Below are 22,055 nucleotides of genomic sequence, written 5' to 3'. Positions count from 1 at the left end.
GAGAGGCCTGGAGTGGTGAGAGCAGTGTGTGCCCCACAAATTGAAGGTACTGCAGCTGGAGCTTAGGATGCAAGCTCAGGACAGGAGAGGATTAGGATTGGAAAGGCAAGTAGAGGCCGAGCTAGAAAGAAAGACTCAGTTTGGGGATGTTTGAAAGTAGATACCGCAGGGCTTCATGGCTCTTTGATTTCAGGGATGGGGTATATGGAAAGGTGACTCCAGCCTGTCTGATTAGAGGCACCGTGTTGTTGTGAGCTACCATCTCAGTGGCTGGGAGGAAGATGACGGGAGGACAGCTGTGTGCTGTGTAAGTGGCACTGATGGGAGAGCTCCACTTGGATGTCTGGGTCCTGTGCTGACCTCAAGCTTTTCTTACAACCAAGTTGGGGGGTCAGACACAGCCGAGGAAAGCCTGATGCACTTCCTGGTAATCTCCAGAATAACCCCTGAAATAATTTTCCTCCTTGTACTCCATGTCGCACCAGGCACGGTGACTTGCACAGTGGGAGTCTTCATGGTCTACGCTTTGTATTCTGTTTCTAAGCCACCATACCATATCAAGGCCACTAGGTATGCCTGGTGGTCATTCTCAGAAAACAAAGTTCAGATGGTTCCTGAATTGAATCGGATAGGAGGTCACAGTTCTGCATACGGTAGTAACATAGCATTATGTGTTTATGTGTATGTGTTTGCGTGTGTGTGTGTAAAATCTTATCATGAGTTTGAAAGATGTGCCCTTGATGCCATAAAATGACATCTGTCAAGAGATTCCAGGACAATCACATTTCATATTTATAGCAAGTGTGTGTAAATTATGAATCAAATCTTTAATAAAAGCAAAAATGCCATACAACATACCTTATCTCCATTTACTAAGAAAAAAACAACCGTGTGGAAGTTACCCTTGAGATCCTTCTTCAGTTTGAGAAGTCAACACGTTTAGAGAGCATCCAGCTGCCATTCTATCAGTGAGAACCTTTATGAAAATGTTATTTATAAGTAAAATATACAAGTTAAGAAACAAACATGTTAATCAATTCAAGCAGAGTGAAGTAGTTTCTGTCGGCTGCATTACTCTTGACACCAGCGATTCTCAACCTGTGGGTCATGGGGGTCGAACAACCCTTTCCCAGGGGGTCACCTAAGACCATCCTGCAAATCAGATATTTACATTACAGTAGCAATGAAAATAATTTTATGGTTGGGGGTCACCACAAAATGAAGAACTATATTAAAGGGTCGTGGCATGAGGAAGGCTGAGAAGCACTGCTTTACACTGTGCTTTCAGACTGTTTCTATGTAAGCTAAGGTAGCTGCACAAATAGTCACGCCATGGAAATATCTGTTTTGAAATTATTTTGACATACATTAAAAGGTACAAAGTAATAAAAAGGTCATCTCTATACCATTTCCTGACTTTTTCCCTGTAGTTTCCTGTGTCAACATAGATATCATTAAACAATATATAAAATTATTTTTGAAATATATGAATTGGAACCCTGCTTCTGTTATTTTTTCAGTAGGATGTCAAATGATCAGAATTTGAGTGCTGGAGAATGAGAGATACTCTGATGTTCAAGTTGTCAACCCCAAAGCACATATCCTGCAACAATCTTTTTGTAGATCCCTCTTTAGACACCTGCTGTGTCCCACTGTATGAGCAGGCTAATTGGAAGTGGCTTCAGAGTAAAAACAGGGGGGCTTGAGAGCAAAAATGGAGGGGCCTTGATAGGAAAAACAGGGTTCTTTGGGTCTGTGCAGAGTAGATTTCAGAAATTTGGGGTAGAGGTTCTTGGCCTCCTTCCCTGGTGCTGCCACCTGGTCCAGTCTTCCCATGAACTAGGGTAGAACTGCTGCATGTCAGAGATAATTAATATACAAACATGAGTCAGAATTAAATTCATTTCTTTAAAACATTGGATTTATTTTCTTTACCCAAGAAGCATCACACAAAATCAGCAACTGAATGACAGCAGAGGGTAGACTATTGCGTGAGCTGTGTTAAGTAGTTTAAGATCCTGGACGTCCAAGAGTATAGTATATGTCTTTATTTTATTTCACTTTGGTGGAGAGGAAGCTCATATTAAATATTCTGGCTGAATTAAAATAGTTGCATTATTAAAGCATTTGTATGCGTGTTCTGTGGCCCTCATGCCACAGCTAGACCATCTCTCTGGTCCTCACTGTCCAATATGGCAGCCATACTGGACATATGGGTTTAAATTTAGTTTTAATTGATTGAAATTAAAGGATATTAAAAATTCGGTTCTTCATTTACACTAGCCACATTTCAAGTGCTCAGTAGACACATGTGGCCTACAGAAAGTTCTTTTTGACAATGCTGCAATGTACTTCATACTTCCGATTGTAATTTGTATGTTTCCAGGTCAGATATTTTTCTGTAAGGTGCCTTAAAGCCTATGTAGAGCGCACGCAAATGCAACACCTGTTTCTGTCCTTCAGCACTGAGGTCCCAGCCCTCCTGTAAACTGTGTGTGGGAGGGACCTGGGTTATGTGCCCCTGTGAGACTCGAATGCCTGATGATGTAAAGTGGAGATGCTGGTGCTGGGGAATGGCTGCAAATACAAGTTATCATTAGCGGAAAGGTTTGACTGCACAGAGACCATAACAAATCAATTGATTGCAGACCATATCAAAACCATCCCCCCCCCACATGCAGTCTGTGGTGGAAAAATTGTCTTTCATGAACTGGTCCCTGGTGCCAAAAATTGGGGGGCTGCAGCTCTAGAGCACCCCTGTGGCCGCCAAGCTGTACACATAGTAGTTCTCAGCCTAACTTGGTAGATGGGAGGAGAAAGCAGGTGTGGTAGGGCCTTTTGACTTTTACCTGCCTCGGTAGTTGTCCATCATCTAAGTGCACCACAGGGAGGACTCAGTGCTTCTACATCCCGCCTTTTCATCTGGGTAAGGGTTGGACTGCCATCAGCCCGATTTCATTGTATTGTAAGGAAAGGTCTCTGAGCTTGTAGGGGTACATTTGTTTAGTATAGTTTAATGGGAGTAGAATTTAAGACCATGTTATTGCCATGTGCTTGTAGCTTGTGTTGAAGAGGTTCCTGATAACCGTGGTCCAGCTGAGCTGGAGTTCATGGGCTTCTTTGTTTGATTTTTGTAATTCTGATCCTCACTGGCCTTTGGTTACCTGCGAAACAGTCCAGGTGCAGAGGCTGTTCTCCATCTGAGCTTCCTTTTGCAGTAGTCCTTAGTATTGAGTCCCGCATTCCCTTTGGGAAAATGTCTTCTGTTTGTTATCGGCGGGCATTCCAGCTGCGTGTCCCCGGGAGCTGAGTGTCTGTGCCTGCCAAGCCTCCTGGCTTCTGCACGGGAAGAGCTTCCACCAGGAAGCAATTTTTGATTACAATTTTAAATTCCTAAGACAATAAGTGAAGGATAATGCAAGAATTTTGAATTGGTTTTTCTTTTCTTTGAACTGTTTTTTCTTCTCTCGTTTTTCTTTTTCCCAAGTAGTTGGAAACTTTTGAGGGACTAATAAAACCAGGTGATCTTTTAGTAGATAGTGATGAAAAATGAAGAAATTGGTACGTTGGCCCACAGTGAAGTTTTTGAGTTTTCTTAGTGAATGGAGTGATTTTTCCCTAACCATTTATTTGCTTTTTTAAAAAATTTTACTTGCAGTTATTTCCACTATTTCTTTATTCACTTTTTCATTCCAGTTCTACTCTGCTTTTCACCCCTTCATCTCTTTCTGCTTTTATAAAGGTACTTTTCTGACTTTAACCAAGCACTGTTTCAATTGCTGATCTCTGCGTGGGTTCTGAGGAATTTCAGAGCAGGGGTTGACGTGTCCTCTGTGGTGAAGCAGCTCCGTTCACCACATCATGCTCCTCCGGCTTGAACCTAGACCTGTGTTTTAATTCAGCTCGTGACATTTGGGCATTGCAGTCTATAGTTTAGCTGCCCATGCTGAGTCAGGCAAGGTGCAATTAGTAGGCACTCGAAGACTAATTTTTAGAATTGAAGAGGGAAAACTTAACTAGTAAACCTTGAAAATGACCTTCTCAGAAACTCCGTGCTCCTCCTCAGCCCTGCTGCTGGAACCACCTTCAGCTGGGAGCGCGCTCTGCTCTCAGCCTGGTGGCTCAGCCTTTGACTCTGTCTCTAATCTGTCGCTGAGGGATACAGCAGTGACAGTCAGGAATGTTCTGCTTCCCTGGAAGCATAGCCTGCAACTGCGAGGTGCTGGAGGCTAAGACTTCTTGCCATCAGATGTTCTATGCAGGAATTTGTACTTGATGATTTTTGAAAATTAAAAATTTAGAATCAATTTGTAATAAATATCTACTAGCGATAAGAGACCTTGGAGCTGAGTTGCTTTGCATCAGTGGGCACATTGTTTTTTAGTTGACGGAGAGCCCTGCACAGAAGCCCTATCCAAGCTTTTTCAAGAATACATGACCCATACTAGAGCCGGAGAGGTCCCCCTCCTATGCCCTGACACTTGGGGATGGAAGTACTCTCGACAGCTGAGAAGGTTCGGGGACAGAATGGTGCAGAGAGGTTGTGAGCTTCCTTTTCTTCACTGGACTTCTTGTGGCCCAGCATCCCTCTCTGTCCCTGCTCTCATTTGGTGGCCTGATCTGACCTCACCCCTGGTTGTTTGTGTCTTTCCCAGGCAGCTCCTGTGTGACCTCTCCGCTCCTCCTCTTTTGATTCATTTCTCTTTTCACTCTTCATCACACTAGTCACTGTGCTCATTGACGGTGACAGCAAAACCCAAAGCTGCTTACTCTTCTTGGCAGAGCCCTCCGGGGTGCACACCTGGCATATGTCACCTTGCCACCAAGCAAGAAGCTACACTCCCAGAAGTAAGGACCTGTCTTCACGTTTACTTTTATATAAAGAGAGAAGGACTTGATGGGTGGCGTTTGGATAGCACTCTGTTGTCCCTGCTCACATCGCCTGGTGAGGTCAACCTCTGATTCTCATCTAGAGGAAAGTGTGACGGATGTTGGGACTCACCTCTCTGAGATGCAGAGCTAAGGGGGGCCGGGGTGGGGGCGGTCCCTCTGAGTCCAGGTCAGAGCAAGTAAACAAGACCCTGACTTTTTTTATCTTCAAATGCTGGTTAGTCTCCAACATCCCTTAGTTATATAATTTCTTGTCTTTGATCTAGATAATCTGGGGGATGGAGGATGAAGTGTGGAGACTTGCTGCCACCTTTGATTGGGTCTAAAGTGGATCCAGTACCCAGACACAGACAGGCAGACACACACACAATTCTCGGTAATAGCCCAGGGCTGCTGGTACAGGGGTGGCCTGGGACCGGCTTGATTTCTGTCATGCCTCCTGTTTTCCCCAGGAGCACTGCCTGCTCCCAGGGGGCCCAGCACGGGCCCCTCCCTGCTGAGTATTCCCCCAAGGTCCCCTCACAGCCCCTCTCTGGCACTGGTTGGGCGGAACTCGGCAGCAAGGCCTTGAGGATAAACTGATGTGGCACTGCCACCTAGCGACTGCCCGCCATGCCGTTCTCTGCCTCTGAGAAGTGTACTGAGTCTGTCTGCTGGCTGCCACCCATCACGAAAAACCTTAGGGGGGGGAGGGGGGCTTCTAAAAATAGAGACTGCAGGGCCGGTGTAGACATACTCTCCCTGCGATCAGCAGAGCCTGGCAGGCATCAGACATGGACTATAGCAAGTGTCTTTGAAAAATTGACTTTTGAATAAGGGAATCTTTGGAGCTGGCTGAGCAAAGCTCCATCTGTCTGCTTGGGGTTCCAGCCTCCCTTTGGAGGAGCCTAGGATTTGTGGGGATGCCTGCCTGGCACGCAGCAAGAGCTGAATGAATACAGGTCGCCCCACATAAAACACTTGCTGGTTTGTTGGAAACTTGGTCAGAAAAGGCTAGTCCTGGTAAAAATCATTGTCCTAGAATTTGATATTCCCTTGATTGCCTGGGAAGTAAGGGAGCTTGAGAATATAATTCTCCTCTGGCATTTGTCCCAAATTCCAAGCTTTTCTGGTTTCAGGGTTCTGCAGATGTGTTGATGGGAAGCGAGCTCTAAATTTTCTGATGGCCCTTACAGGTTGCAGATGCCCTGAAGCTGTTGACCAGTGGTTCTCAAGGCTGGTAGTACAGCTGGGGGTGTTGTAGGAAATAGTGGGATTTTTTTTCTTATTGTTCACTGTGTCCTGTTATGCATGGATGCTTGGGAGGTTCCCACCCAGCAAAGGCTCTGCATCCCACTTGACCTTGGATTGACCTGCTGAGTATTATATATATCAAAAATCTGTTTATAATTTTCTTAGCTTAGACCTAAATCCATTTTAAATATGTATATAAAATAGTTCTGCTCAGTTGTAATCAACACTTAATTTTGTAATGATATTAACATGTAAATTGGGGGAAAGTGTCCTTTTAACAGATAGAAGTCATAATTATAGAGGTATGAGATTTAAGATTGTTAAATCATCGCTAACACAGCTTATTCTAATATAAAACTAAAATGCATACATGAGTAATAGACCTGGACAACAAAATAACTTTGTCCTCTTTTCAGGGAAACAGGAAAAATGTAATTCTCAGGTTTGAAATTTCATACATGTTCCATCAGCCCTTTCTTTTCCTTAAGGAAATCTGTACTTTATTTTAATCTCATGCTCTGGGAACACACCCACTGATGGTCTTTACACAAAAGCAACTCTTCTGCATCTGAAGGGTCAGGGAACACTAATGAGCCAAGGTTAGTTAACACGTGAAAAGAAATCAGACCTTTCACAGAACCACAAACACCTCAGGAAACACACACGCAGGGAGGGACGGGGAAGTGGCTAGCTTTTTGATTTTTCTAAGTGGAAAGAGGGGGAGAAAATCCAAACATGCACAATTAAAGGAGCAAAGGGTTAAAAACTCACTTGGCTGTTTTAGACTTAATAATTACATAATTTATGAATATTCCAACTGGCCCCTGCCGCAGTTAAATCTGGGCTTTAGAGCTGGCTGCTGCTCCTCCTTGGTTGCTTGTGTTAAAGGAAGTCTGTCCTGGGATCCTCAAGGTCCTAAGGCAGCGGTTCTCAACCTGTGGGTCGCAACCCACAGGAACTGTATTAAAGGGCCGCAGCATTGGGAAGGTTGAGAACCTGTCCTAAGGCATATTTGTGTTTCCATGACTCGGTGAGAAGGAAAAGTGGGAGTACAAGGGGGAGCATGAGAAAGTCACATAGACAGGAGCAAATCACGTTCACGGGGCCAATGAGACGTTCAGAGAAGTTTCATACATACTGTGAACAGCGTTTACATCTTAGAGCCTTCTTACCTAAGAAGCAGTGTTTGGAATCACTGGCTTTTGAATTTAAAACTATAATTTTAGGTATCAGTTTGATATTATGATTAGACTTCCATGAGTTATCTCAGTCTGTTTATTTGCAGACGTGTGTGTATATGTATTTGTATGTATGTTTGTATTTTCTTTCTATCTAGTGTTCATATTTATTGCAACTTGTGCGTTACCTCATTATTCCTTGCAGCCAATTTCCCCCCTTACTAGATTTTAAGCTTCTCATGAACACGCTTTTTTATTCATCCCCAGATTCTCAAGGCCTCCAGAAGTTCCTTTCTACACGTCAGCGTTCAGCGTGTTGTTGAACGAGAAACTCCTCCAGAAATAAAGCTAATTAGCGGTTCTCAGATTTAATAGCACATTAAAATTACCTGTAGAGCTTTTAAAATAATCCCTGTCACAGCCCCACCCACAGAAATTGGCTTAATTGGTTGAGGGTGGGGCTTTGCGCAGGTTTTTTTATTTTTAACACTTTCCAGGTGAACATGTTTCCCGTAGATCAGTAGCACACGAGATGCGTGTTACTTCTGTCTGAGCCGGTGACACCCAGCCCTGTTCTCCCCTGAACCTAGGTCTACGCCTTTTTCAGACTTTTGTTTTATGCTTATACTTTTTAATTAACGGACTCTTTGATTTTGTTTGCCTTTACTTTAAATTAAAACTGCATGCGCATAGTTGGAGTTCAGAAGGAGATCATTTAATCATATTTCTCTTCCTCTCTAGGCCTAAACCTGGCAGACTTGGAAGTATCAGCTTCATTAATGATATTAAGCAGATTTGGACACCACCACTTGCCCTGTAGCCAAATGATAATGCACCACTGAACTAGGTGGAGTCTTGGGTACACGGCTGTGTACTGAGGGAGTCACCCTCTGTGCCTGGGGAGCAAATGCACCAGCTTCGTGGGCAAGCCGGGCAGAGTGGGCCTGAGCGGCACTTGTTCACTTTCCCTCCCAGATTCTCCGTCTCATTCCTCTACAAACCCAGGAGAAATGGGTGGCGTCCCTTCCTCTCCCCAAAACACACACACACAATTTAAAGCAAATAATGTTAGAGGCCACCATTTTAAATGTTTAGCTCTAGTTTGATTTCCCCCTCCTCGAAACGTTTTACAACCTTCTCTTTATTCCTAGTATTTTAATATTTTACAATGATCTTCCTCCACCGACGCCTTTTCTTATTGTATATGCAGATTCTCAGCAGAATCTTCCTTTTGTCAAAGAAACAAAAGACCATTTTCATTTCTGTTCTTTCCCTTTTTATACTCTCCTTCTGCAAAGACAGTTGTCTGACCCTCTATGGTGATTCTCTGAGAATAGGTCTTTTTTTTTTAATGGTTCTCCTTTTTTTCTTTCTCTTTTGGATTTTTCCTACTTCCAGAGAGACTTCTGTCAACTTATATTCTAATTGTATATGGTTATTTTTTTCACTAATTTTGAACTTTAGTCCACTTTTCCTCTTTGTTGTTTTTTGTTTGTTTCTTTGTTTTTGTTGGTTTGTTTTTGGCCGGGGCTGGGTTTGAACCTGCCACCTCCGGCATATGGAGCCAGCGCCCTACTCCTTTGAGCCACAGGCGCTGCCCTCTCTTCATTGTTTTTAACAAATGCTGTGTGTTCCTTGAGATCTTTCATGGCATAATTTACAGAGTTCAGGAATGCTGTCCCCCACCCCCTGGCACTGTCTCCAGTTTCTTCTTTTTGCTCTCCTCCCTTGCCTTTTTCCCCCTCTTTTTTTCTCCGTGTGTGTGTGTGTGTGTGTGTGTGTGTGTGTGTCTTTTCTATAGAACTCATACTTCAAGAGTGCACTGATCATTTGCTGTTCTTTCTAAACCAAGAATGGCAATTGGAAGCCAGTTGGAAGTTCTGTATGGGGAAAGGGCTTATCGTTTGGTAAAAATCATTGTAGGGTGAAAGCCACGTTTTTCACCAGTGATTTCCTGATGTTAATACTGAATTTTTTTCTCAGAAATTGTTCTATTTCTCAAGAGAAGAATATTCTTTCGCTCTGTTAGCACATTCTAATACATGTATTAAGTACAGAGGAATGAAGGAAGGAAACTAAAAATGCCGTTTAGAAATTTGAGCCTAATTTCCACCTTTTCACCTCTAAGCATCTCTTCTGCTCTTCTCTGGGCCCTGAGTCCCTGAGTAGCCACTCTGCCCGCCCTAAAAACCTATCTTCCATTCAGCCGTCTGGGGGTACCAGGCTGGGCACATCCCTGGATACTCATCAGTCCATATCCTTGGGCTTAATCAGTTCTTCTGTTTTCAGTTTGCACCTAATGCCTGGTTTCTCCAAGTTGTGAACGTCCACGTTCTACGAAAAATTGTGCCTTTTAATTGAAGTGCACGTACCATTTATATTTAGTGTGGTTTTAGATACACTTCCTGCTGTTTATTTTCTACATGTCACATCTCCTTTCCATTCCTTTTTTCCCTCTACTTCTGCCTCCTTGGGATTATGTATTTTAAAAATATTTCATTTTAATATCCTTTTTGGGTTATCAGGTTGTATTCTTTTACTAGTTCTTTTAGGCTTATCACATTCAGTCGTACCTCATTCTACCATGTTTCACTTTGGGGTACTCCGTAGATGCTGCATTTTTCACGAATTGAAAGTCGTGGCAGCCCTGTGTCAAGCAAGTCTATTAGTCCAATTTGTCAATAGCATGTGCTTGCTTTGTGTCTCTAGTAATATTTCAAAATTTTTCATTATTTTATCTGTTATGCTGATCTGTGATCAGGGATCTTTGGTGTTCCTGTTGTAATCGGGGCACCACACACCATGCCCATGTCAGATGAGCTTAACCAATAGATGTTGGAAACATTCTGACTGCTCTACTGACCTACTGTTCCCTCATTTCTTTTCCTCTCCTTGGGCCTCCTGCTCCTTGCAACATGAAAATATTGGAATGAGGTCAGTTAATAACTCTACGGTGGCCTCTACGTGTTCAAGTGCTGGGAAGAATTACTCATCTCTCACTCAGGGATGTCCAACCCTTTTTCTTTTTGGCCATATCTTGGAAGAATAAATGTTAACTTGGATCACATATTAAATACACAGGATTACACATTAAATATACAAAGACTAATGAGAGTTGATGACCAAGAGAAAAAAAAGGTTCATGCCTACTTTCATGGTATCTGACACCACCGATAAGCAAAACAGTCCTCAGGGCACAAGTTGGATACCCCTGCTCAGAAAGCTAAAAATGATTAATTAAGCTTAGGGAGGAAGGCCCATCTGAAGCTGAAACAGGCCAAAACTTGGGCTTATTACAGCAAATATTTCAGCAAGTTGTGCGCATAAAGGCCGAGTGAAGGAGAGTGAAAGCCTTGCACCAGCAAACACACGTGATCAGGAAGCAAAACAGCTTGACTGCTGAAGGGGAGAAGGTTTGAGCGGTCTGGATAGGAGATCAAAGCGGCCCCAACATTCCCTTGATCCAGAACAAAGGCCTAGGTCTCCTCAATTCTTTCTATTAAGGCTGAGAGAGGTGAGGAAGCTGCTGAAGAGAAGTCTGAAGCTAACAGAGGTTGGTTCTTAAGATTTAAGGAAAGGAGTCATCTCGGTAGCATAAAGTGCGTCTTCACAACCACCACCCTGACTTGTTTGCTGCCATCATCATGGGGACAAGCCCTCCACCAGCACTAAGATTGTTAGCATTTTTGAGCAGTAACATCATTTTTAAATTCATACAAGGTATGAATAGGCATAAGGAACAAGGTATTTGTACGTTGTTTTTCTTGGGGGAAGTGCTGATGCACACTTAAACTACAGTATAAACATAACTTTTATGTGCACTGGAAAAAAAAATATGTGACTGAGTTTGGTGCAATATTCATTTTATAGCAGTGATCTGAAACCGAGCTGGTAATATCTCCCAGATATGCCCATACCCATATACTTAGATACACTATCCCTACGTTAGCACAATCTTATCTTCCCCTGCTAGAATCCCCCTTGCTGCAGTGTGTCTTCTAGTGATACTGTCTCACTTTGCACACAGCACACCCGTTGCTCTAGCCTTGGATAGTTTTACAGGCAGGGACTGATAAGTACTCGGCTGAATCATCAGGGAGACCCTCTGCACAGCTCTTCTCTCCGGTGTTTGGCCTAGAATTTTTGGCCTCTGTAGATTTCCATCTCTGTCCTTTGTCCCTGGAAGACCTCCAGGATCTGCCTGGTTTTCTTCCTTGAGCTGCATCCTGGAGATTCTCTTTTGGCATTGAACTGGGGCAGTCATATGGCTCACTTGAGTTGTTTTCCCTCTCTCAGGATCACCATGCACAATCACTGGCTTTTGATGCTATAGGACCAATGTCTTGATAACCATTGTTTCAGATATTTTAATCTGTTTTTTTTTTCCAGTTGTTTCAGGGGAAAGTAGAAACCTAGTTCCCTGTTGCTCCATCCTGGCTGAGAACAAGATTTGCTTTGATTCATATAAGAACGTGTTGTTCTGTGTTCTCTGGTGTCTGCTTTCCTTTCCCTTTGTTCTTTATGCCTTTTTTATTGTCTTATTGTCATTTTAGTGGTATTTCAGGAGCAAGGGGTGGGTAGATTGTGGAGAAAGAACTGATGGTAGATTGATCGCATGCGTTCAAATCTCCATAATATTTTTCATTGTATAACTAGGGCTGACATTTGAGACCAGGGCTGACTGTTGAGATATTGCTGCAATTTCTAGTATTAAAGGTGGGTTTAATAGAGAGGGATTAATGGACATACTTTGCCAGCTGTTCACGGTGATTAAATTAGTAGTCACAGGTACAAAATACCTTCATAGCTTGTGTAGAGATTTTAGAACAATGGCACATCCGATCCATGTTGACTGATGAGCAAGAATAACTTGTGTCCCCTTTTTGTATCCCTTTGTCTGTGATCCTGAAGGCCTAGCGTGTGGCCTAAGGCAAGTCAAGGACATGTTTCCCATTGTCATACTAATTAATTCAGTAAACACCAGTTCCCTTCCATATTTTCCTACGCACTGGTGACTGTGCAACAGTGAATAGGGCACAATCTGTGTCTTCAGGGTCTTCATAATTTCAATTCTAAGGGCATTTTGATAAGGAAATTATACGATGCATGTCCTATGACCCAAGTTAACAGTCATTGAATGCTAGAGATAGCTACAAGAGGATGCTCCTGGGATACAGAGAAAGGAGCAACCTGGTGTATCATGTTGACCAAAAGCTACATACAGTCTGCTAAGGGGACTCACAAACAGATTCTGAAAGCACAACTCAGGGCTTTCAAGATGGGAGGTGGTTTCCAGGCAGAAGGCAGTTGCATTTGCAGAGAAGGAGAGCTGTGAGAACAGCCTAACTGCCAGCCACGAGTGTGAGAGCTGCCGTGGCAGGCAGGAGGGCTGGGCAGAGGCGGCCTGGCTCACGGGGAAGGCAGCAGTGATTCCCTGGGAAAGGTAACGCCTGTGAACTTGCACAAATGTAGAAAGCTGTCATATCTGTGATCTAAGAAATGGCGCTAGACTCACACTCAGCCATGAATGAAGAAAGGAATAAGATATGGAAACTAAGAAAAGGAACATTTCGCTGCTTTTAAAACCTTAAAGCTCATGATCTTTTAAGTCTCTTCCACTTGTAGAGCTGTAATACAATTCAAGCGGTCCTCTGCAAAACCTCCAAGTCCTTATTTTAAAAGCTTGAGATGATCGGGCATTCCTTGCACTAATTTTAATCTTATTTAATGTATTTCTTATTAAACCAGTAATTCATATTGATCAAAACTTAAAATTTGCCCCACATGTCACTTCTGTTTTTCTCCGAATACTTCTTCTCCTTGTGGAGAAGGCTGCAGAGTTTGTGTTCGTCTGTGACATGACTGTTTACCATAAGGAATGTTTTAAAGTTTCTTAAACCTTCAATGGTACATAGTAATCATTCACAAGTGTGCGATCTGGCATAGATTAAAAACCTAGGGGTTCTCTAAGTAATGTCATCCTGTTGATAAGTCTAATATTTGTTCCTGAGTTGCTAAGAAAGAAATTAGGTGATTATTCCAATAGCATCTAAATTGGTCCTTAATTACCTCATCTTGACTATTCACAACTAAGCGTGTCTGAATATACACACTAGGATGCAATGTTATTTTTCCCTTCTAAGCTATTTTTCAAGCAAAAAAGATAATTCATGGTTGAATCCCAAACCCTAAAATAGCGACTCCTAGAAGGATATCTGTTCCTAACCAGGGCCCTCCAATATAGAATTCTAGTCTCTGATGCAGTGTATAAGACACAGCATATAACAAATAGTGACTGAATGATATCGTGACATAGTGCCAGAGAGGGCTTGGCAGATTGTCAAATGAGGATGATAGAAATTTGTGTATTTGAGATTCATATGTTAAAGATAAGCAATGAAGGAGGCGTTAGCTTACACACATTTTCCCATGGATGTTTCCATTGCAACTTCCCGTCATTTACTGTCCAAACTTGGAAAACTATCTAAAGTGCTATGAAACACTTAATAAAAGAATTTAAAAGCCAATAGATATTGGTGTGGATGTGGTAAAAAGGAAAGACTTACTGTTGGTAGGCATGTAAATTAGTACAACCTCTATGGAGATCAATAGAATAAAGATTTCTCAAAAAGCTAAGAGTAGCTATACTGTTTGATCCTGTAATCTCTCTACTGGGTATTTTCCCGGAGGAAAATAAATTGTTATACCAAGAAAAAAACAAGTGCTAAGGAAGAACAGACTAGAAAGAGTTTCACACCTACGTCAAAATTGAGATTTCCTCGCAACCACCAGCTGTGAAGGTGCCCCAGAGATCTCTGTTTATAGGATGAAATCCCAAACTTGGCTCTTATGAAAACCAATGGGCCTAGCAGATAACGGTGTCCTGGTCACTTGCAGTGGCAGTGCACAAATGGCTTGAAATGCAGCTGTCACTGAGACGCAGGCACATTTTCTCAGTGTCTCCAAACTAAGTGCCTAAAGACATAGAAAGGGTGAGGAATAAAACTGTTTCAGCCAAAAATTGCCTGTGCATTAAAATATTAAATGTTAAATGAGAAGATGCAAGTTGGATGCTGAGCACATACTGAGTGCTCAGTAAATAGGATATGTACAGACACTTGTCAGGGAATTTGATACGCTCGAGGGTATCGTCTGTGTATAAGTCATGCTTTGTTTAGAAACTTTATCTCACAACTTACAATTGAACAGGAAATGCACTCTTTGCCTCCCCTCTCCTGTACAGCCCATACTCCTGCTGGGGTAATGTATTTTCTGTTTTAAGCAACTGTTTGGTAAAGAATACTTAGTAGAGAGCACCTGTGTCATGAATGGGTTATAATCCAAAGCTTATGTCTGAGCATTGGGTTTTGAAATGAAAGCCACATTTTCCCATTGCAGCTCTGTTGCATGGGCATAGCAGGCTCCCCCAGCGGTCCACAGAGGCCTGCTTAGCTCACTCTGCATGTCGGCATAGCACCGGTCACAGCAGCCCATTACGTATGATGTAGCAGAGTTAGTTTCTCAGGGGAAGTGCACTCGCCCGTCTTCCTAGAATGTTAGGAATACATTCGACCTCCCTTTGGCGATGTCAGCCTCTCCACCAAGATATTCTGGGGTGGGGGGTGCTCCAAAGCAAGGTCATGGTGGCTCTTCCTGGATGTGGAACAGTGGAGGTTTCTGTCCTGCCACCAGCAACTTGCAAGATGCTTTGGAACAAGGCCGACTTCCTGTTCATGTGTCTTTGATTCCAGGAGAGCCAGTGATTGGCCTCCCTCCAGCTAGGACCTTCTATTTTACTACCCTAAAATATCAGGGCTTGTATCTTACTTCTTTGGAAGGAGACAAAGAAGATACAAAAGTGATGGGCATGGGGGGAGGGGTTGTGTGTGTGTCCAAAGATCGAGTGTAAGATCTACTGACACCGTGGGGGACAGCTTATACTCTTATACTCGTGGGTCTTTGGACTTTTGGTTTTAGAAGCATGATGTTTGGCATTGCATGAGGGATAGGAAAAAAAGAGAGAGAATGTGATGGCCCAGTGTAGGTTGTATTTTATATTTTATATTTTATATTTTATATTTTATATTTATCCTGGGGCTCCAGCCAGTAGCAGCCTCCTTGCCACCTCACCCTTAGCACAACAGGAATAGCCTGCTTTTTAAGGCAAGAGATGAGGAAAGGGAAAGCCCTCTCCTCAGTGTCTGAAAGATGGGAAGGAAGGAAGGTCCTTACAAAAAGTTGGTTGAAAAGCAAGAAAGCGAGGAAGGTCCTCTAGAGAACAGAGTCTGTGGTCTGACTGCCATCAGGCTGGGGAGGGCCACTCCACCTTGTCACTACACTGATGTGTCCAGAGCAAATTCTTCTAGGGTGACAACTCTCATGGCCTTGCTGTTGTCAGGGTAAGTGGTGGAAACTGGTGTCCACACCATACGTACAGAGTTACTGCTTAGTAATGTCCATTCAAGTAAAATGGAATAGGAATCTCTTTCTATTATAAAAACCTTCTTCCTCACCAGTAAAACATGACACCTGAAACGATAATCATAATAAGTGGTATCCCTTTTTCTCTTTTTGACTATTGAGTTTTTCTGGTGTACATCTGGTAAGACAACAACTTCTGTTACATGCTGGCTCCAGGAAGGGGCTCTGTGGTCTCTGAGGTTCTGTCTTCAAAGAGGAGGGTTAGTGAGGGACCTCCTGGTAGATGGACCATACCAGTATCATCCTGTGATGGAGGGATGCACAGGGGCAGTGCTGGGGAGAAGAGTCAACAGGAGAGGCTCCCACTTGAATTTATTTTGAAGGATGAGGAGTTAGCCCATATTAGGGAAATAAAGGTAACAAAGCTGAGTCCAAGCAGTGGGAACAGTGCAATTCCTTCTGCTACAGAGGTGTGGGGTAAGATGGGGCAACTGTGTATCATGTCATAAGTCTGGTATATCAGCTGGGCATCAGGAAGTGAGGAGGCGCCCGCAGGGACCAGAGGAGTCTACAAGGATGACTGTGTGGGGACCATCTTAAACCAGCAAGATGAAAGTCAGTCTTCATGAAAATTTCACAGCTTCTCTTTTAGATTATTTTAGAGTTGAGGCACTTCCTGATGTCTCTTAGATTGCTTAGATGGAAGCTCAATTTCATGTATAATCTCAAGCTTTGAAAACTTCTAAATAGAGCAGTTTATAGAAGGCACAGTGACTACCATGAGTTGAACCAAACCACCCTTAGCTATAATACTGGCGATTAATTGTAAGGACTACCTTTGTTTGGTGTTTTTCAGGTACCATGACCAGCAGGATGTTACCAGCAACTTCCTTGGAGCAATGTGGTTGATATCAATAACCTTTCTCTCCATTGGTTATGGGGACATGGTACCCAACACGTACTGTGGGAAAGGCGTCTGTTTGCTTACTGGAATCATGGTAAGTGTCTTTTTCCTTCACATCTCTTATAGCCCCTCAAGAAGGCACTAAAACTGTTCAGTCCATGTGGCAAAGTCGATGGATGCCACTCAGTTTCCCAGTAGCAGGAAATCACTGGGCATAAGTCAGCATTGTGTTGGGAGAGAATATCTACAGTTTTTATCTTAATTCTTCTCATGATGAAATTCTGTTGAAGAGGTAGAGCTGCCCAGTTGCTCTTTGTGGGCTACGCACTAACGGAATCAACTAATTTGGTCTTAGAGCTGTGGCTCTGGGTCCTGCCATTCCCTCCCTGCTAGCTGTGCAGACTTGAATAAATGTCTCTGCCACTGACCTCATTTGTAAAACATGGGCTGTAATGATGATCTGTGAGCACTCAGCACAAGGTGGAAAGAGGACTGACTGGTCTGAGGCGGGACCAGAGGCCAGGTCTCCTGGAACACTTGAGAAAGGTCTACAGCTGCTGGTGACATGGGTTGTTCTTGGGTGTCTAATGGACTCAGACCCAGGATTTAGCCAGGACTGCTTTGTTTCGTTTGTTTTAGGTATACGAAATGGGAGGCTAGCGAGTTGTGGTTCTAACGTGCTGTGAAATTAAACACGTTTCAGCTAGAGGTGCAGTTTCAAACGGACAGTGCCCCGTTTTTAATGATCTAGGTTTGTCTTCATTCCTTATCTGCTGCGTGTAGTTTGGTTACAGTAAAGAACGTTACCTTGATATTTGTTTTCCACATACATAAGGATGTGAACCAGTGCTGCGGCTCCATTGCTAGGAGTTCCTAGAATTTCTAAAATTAGGCAACCCTGTTTAACATACCCGCTGTATCCACAGGCTCACTGTTTCAGGGCCTTTGAGTAGTGGCCAGCAGAGAATGTGCAGCCCTGCATGCACCTGCCTGGAACATTGTTCCAAGACTCGCAACTAACTGGGAGGACTGAAGGCCCTTGGCAGAGGGGGAAAGGAGCATCCTCCCTCTTGGTGGTATTCACCTCTTTTTCATTATACACTACTCGGTACACTGCATTCTATGTTTGCCATTGGATAAAGTCCCCTTTTTTTCCCCTCAAATAATAGTACTTTATTATATAATGTGGTTTGGGAGGTAAAATTTGCATGTAGCGTTTTTGGAAGGCATCATAACAGGTCCACAAGGAACAGGAAACATGCTGTTTATTAACAGCAGACTGGTGGTCGCAGTCTTCTCCCCAATACTTCTTAGAAATAGCTTCCTTACTGCTCCTTTTTGGAAAGATGTACCCCCTTTTATTTTTGCACCAACTGTGACTCAAGGGTCATGCAAACAGGCTCATTACCATACAGTCAGAGCCACAAGTTTAACTCTGCCTGGATCCTGATAGATTTATCTTTCCTCCATATTTCTTTGTTCCTACTGTCTCAAGACCAGCTCCTTCGAAGTCTCATCAGATTTTTTATGTACCTGCTTTTACTGCTTCTTTGTTTAGGTTTCACTGTTGTTCTTTCTTAGTTAAAAACAATAGAAGTAATGAGTACCTTTTCATCTAGATGGCAGAAAAATGTTACGTGTAATAGAATTTACTATGACTTTGTTCCTGCCCTCTAAGCTTATGATAAATTAGTCCCTTCAATTCTGAGACCAAGGAACTCCATTCTTCTCCCCCACAAGGAACATATTTCTTAACTGACCTGATCAAAAATGCCTTCCTTGCATAGAGGGAAATTTAGTAATCCCTGAGTAAACTATTTGAAATGCCGTGTAGACTTGGATTATCTCTACCTCTAGGCCAACCACATCCCCAGTGAGTCAGGATACCGGGCAGTCTTCTTGAGGTTAGCATCTTGGAGTTGATTATAGCTCCTGGGAACTCTTTAAGGATCAATAGCATATGTGTGGAAATTACTTGGATGCTAGTGTAGAGACTGGCTGACAACATACCTGTAGATTCCTAAAAGAAGGCAACTGTTTTTCATAGTACATATAAAACATCAGTTTCTCTAGGACAAACTGCGTCTCTGTTTAGTTAAAGAAATTTTGTTTGCTTTTGTTTTCTTAGGGGCCAGGTCGTCCTATGCCCAGAGATGACTCGTTTCTGTTTCAGGTGGTCATTTGCCTGGTCTCCCTTTGACTTTTGCAGAGCATGTTTAGATAAAGTGCACATAATCAGATTTCCTCTGAGTCATTTCTCTGTCTCTCTCACCCTCCCCAGGTCTGGCCTTTAATAAATTGTGAAAAAGAAATACAATTTGAAACACCCCAGGGAGAGCACAGGGTCATCTGTGAATCATCCTGTGCATTCTCTCTCAAGTACTGAGTTTCTTCGTGTTCTCTTTTATTGGAATTGTTCTTGTGTTTATGAAATTTTGATAGAATTTACAGTGTTTTGTGACTTGTTTAGATTTTTAAGCAAAAGAGTTGCTCTAAATGTGAGCACTTCTAAAGATTTCCTGTTTCAGAAATGCACACAGAAATTGCTTGTTTTCCTCATAAAGCCACTTGAAACTAATGAATTACTTTATGCGATCACTTTAGCTGTTCATTTTCATTGGTCAAAACCCCCAATTAAGATGTTTCTTAGAATTTTTTAAATAGCTAGATTTGTATAATAAGTAAAGTGTTGGGGAATCAAAGACATTAAGATAAATCTGCAGTGGTCTGGGCAAAAATACATTGTTAAACCACAAGCAGAGATGGTTTTCTATAATAGTTCTAAGAAAAAAAATAAGATGATTAAATATAATCTCTGACTCAATCTGCATAAAAACAAAATATATAGACAAAACCAGCATACCCCCTAATATTCTGAAATTTAAAAAAATAAATAAAAAGACAAACTAAAGACCCTCCTTGCCTGAAATGCAAATTGTGAATCCAAGACAATTCTAAAAACTTTTGTAATGCGTAGGTTGTGTTTACAATGCCGTACATGGATGATTGTGGAACTGCTAAAATCAGGGGATCCTAGATACCGAAATGCTTTAACAAAAATTCCAATATGATGGATCAAAGGAGTAGAAATTTCTCTTTTACCAAGACCTATATAGAATTTAAAGCTTGCTTGGCTGGGTGCAGGGGCTCATGTCTATAAGCCCAGTATTTGGGGAGGAAAGAGGACCATTTGAACTGAGGAGTTAGAGGCTACAGTGAGCTATGATCATACCACTGTATTCAGTCTGGGTGACAGAGTGATACTCTTTCTTTAAAAAAGTGGGGGGTGGAGGGGAGGCTTGGAAGAGAAAAATCTCTTCCTCTCTCCTGGCTTTTATTTTTAAAACATAAGGTCATAGGATTGCCTAATAGAAAAAAGTCACTCATCTTTCAGAAGCAAACCATTAAAGTTGTAATTACTTATTTTCTCTCTATTTCTACCCTTTCTCAATTGGAGGAAGTACTAAGGACCTGAGCAGTTACTCTCGTGAATGTCATGTTAACCAATAGAACGAATTCTAAGCGGCTTTGGTTGAAGGGGAAAGGCAAATAACATTGTTAGAGCTTAGCATCGGTCTCAGCTTTTTGTAAACACCAGCTAGTTTTTCAGTGTCTGCAGTTTTACATTTGAGAAAATAGTTGTTTTACTTAGTATTTTAGAAAGTTATCCTGTTTACCATTTTATAGCTATAAAAACAGACATAACACATCCTGAAAGCTGTAAGTTTCCCCTAAACTATGAATATAGATGATTGCTTCAAGATTGGAAAATAGCCTCACGGATGAGAGTATCTCTTATATTATACCAAAATGAAGGGCCTTGGTTTGCCAACTTTTGCATCTCTATCTCCGTACAATTATGGCACCTCTTCTTGACTCTTTTACTAGAGTATTTTACTAGAGCATTAATGACTGAATTTTGGCATAGCTATCTTTAAATATGAAATAATATCTGACGGGTGGCTCACTAATAATGATCAAAAAGAAAAAAGAAAAAACTCCTAGACTTTGATAAAGTCTAACACGAAGTCACTTGTATAGGTTTCTTCCATCTCACTGGTAATTCTTGATAAACAAAATCAATGTATAAATGTTTCCCAGTTCATAGCAATTTGAAAATTCCCACACTACTTAATTTTAAATTGTTACTCAAGGAGAAAAAAAAGTCAATTCAGAAAGGAAGCTTTTACAGTACCTTGCCTTAAGATGGTGGTTCTTGACCTGTGGGTTGCGACCGACAGATACTATATTAAAGCACTGCGGCATTAGGAAGGTTGAGACTCACCTCCTTGAGATAAGAACATGTAATAATGATCCTGTCAGCATTAAACTTGCCCTGTGTTGAAGAGTCTTGATTTAACATAACAGGGTGACTCAGTCCATTGTCAGAGTAAATGGTTTTCACCCTGCAGGTCAGTAATACTAGCCTGGTAGCTCAGTCCGAGGGTGCCTAGCAGTGAATTGGCTAGAGCCCAGAAAGAGATGCCTGGTGTAGAAGAGGGCTGACCATCACGTCTGCCTGCATTCCTGCTGTTTTCTCCTATTTTCACTGGAGGATTTGTTTTCCTCTGCCAGCGAACATAAAAATCCTGAGAAACTGGTCTGAAGTCATTCCTCGATGTTGCACATATGTGACTAAGACTTGTTTAGAATGTCTTAGACAATCTGAAATCGTGTGCTTGACAATCAAATACCAGTGTCGAAGAGATTTTACTTTGGCTTTGCTCGCTTTCTGAGTCTTCCTGGTGTGTTCATTGAATCTGGCCAAATGATGGCCCAGTGAGGAGAGTGCGTCCTTAAATTCATACAAGAGCTTCTGTTTTGTGCAGAGCAGCCTGAGAGGCTGATGGGCCTTTTAAGTTGCAAGGCTAAATTCCCCGTTAATACCCAAAGCGGACCTTTTTTCATAGGAGGTAAGACAGCTGCTTTTTTCCAGGTACAGAGAAGTAGGGCTGGAACTGTTGTGGCCTAGTTCTCAGTTGGGTGACTCCACAGTTCTTCCTAATGTTTCTAAACGATCAGCACATTCAGTTGGCAGCGCCACTCTTCCTGCCTCTCCATACGCGCTCTCACATTGGCACCACTGCTAATCAGGAGATTTAAACGCAGAATGACTCATTGCTCATGTCCAGTTCTATGCAGTACTTCCATCTTACCACCCCCTAAAGTGGAGCTGAATAGGCAAATAACTGTAAAAGAGACTTGAGTTCCCCAGGCCAGGCTCATCCCTGAACTCTGCCCTCTCCCACTACTTCCCCTCTTCTTAGGAGGGGAATGTTTGAAATGGACCTTTACCTCCCAGCAGCAAATATCTGCTTGTATTGGAAGGAGCTCAGAGGTAGGCCTTGTTGAGTAGAGGGAATTTGTCTTCAAAACTACTTTGAGTGTTATTTATTTCCATCATCTGAGGATATTGGAACTCCAATAGG

The 22,055-nt window shown here is 42.4% G+C and overlaps 1 protein-coding gene across 4 annotated transcripts in view; it reads left to right on the top strand.

Moving 5' to 3' along the window:
• KCNN2 (potassium calcium-activated channel subfamily N member 2) overlaps positions 1-22,055 on the top strand; it is a 138,026-nt gene that overhangs the window by 92,526 nt on the left and 23,445 nt on the right. For 3 of the 4 annotated variants that reach the window (XM_003788910.3, XM_023512692.1, XM_023512691.1), the window contains one exon: positions 16,579-16,720. In XM_003788910.3, coding sequence (XP_003788958.2) covers positions 16,579-16,720 — 142 coding nt within the window. Of the gene's footprint in view, positions 1-4,793; positions 4,849-16,578; positions 16,721-22,055 lie in introns of those variants that run through there. The other variant, XM_012804634.2, reaches the window with a different exon arrangement.

This window comes from Otolemur garnettii, unplaced genomic scaffold, assembly GCF_000181295.1.
Source record: "Otolemur garnettii isolate 467f Iridium unplaced genomic scaffold, OtoGar3 scaffold00030, whole genome shotgun sequence".
NCBI lineage: Eukaryota > Metazoa > Chordata > Mammalia > Primates > Galagidae > Otolemur > Otolemur garnettii.
This window is presented reverse-complemented; position numbering and strand designations above follow the sequence as displayed.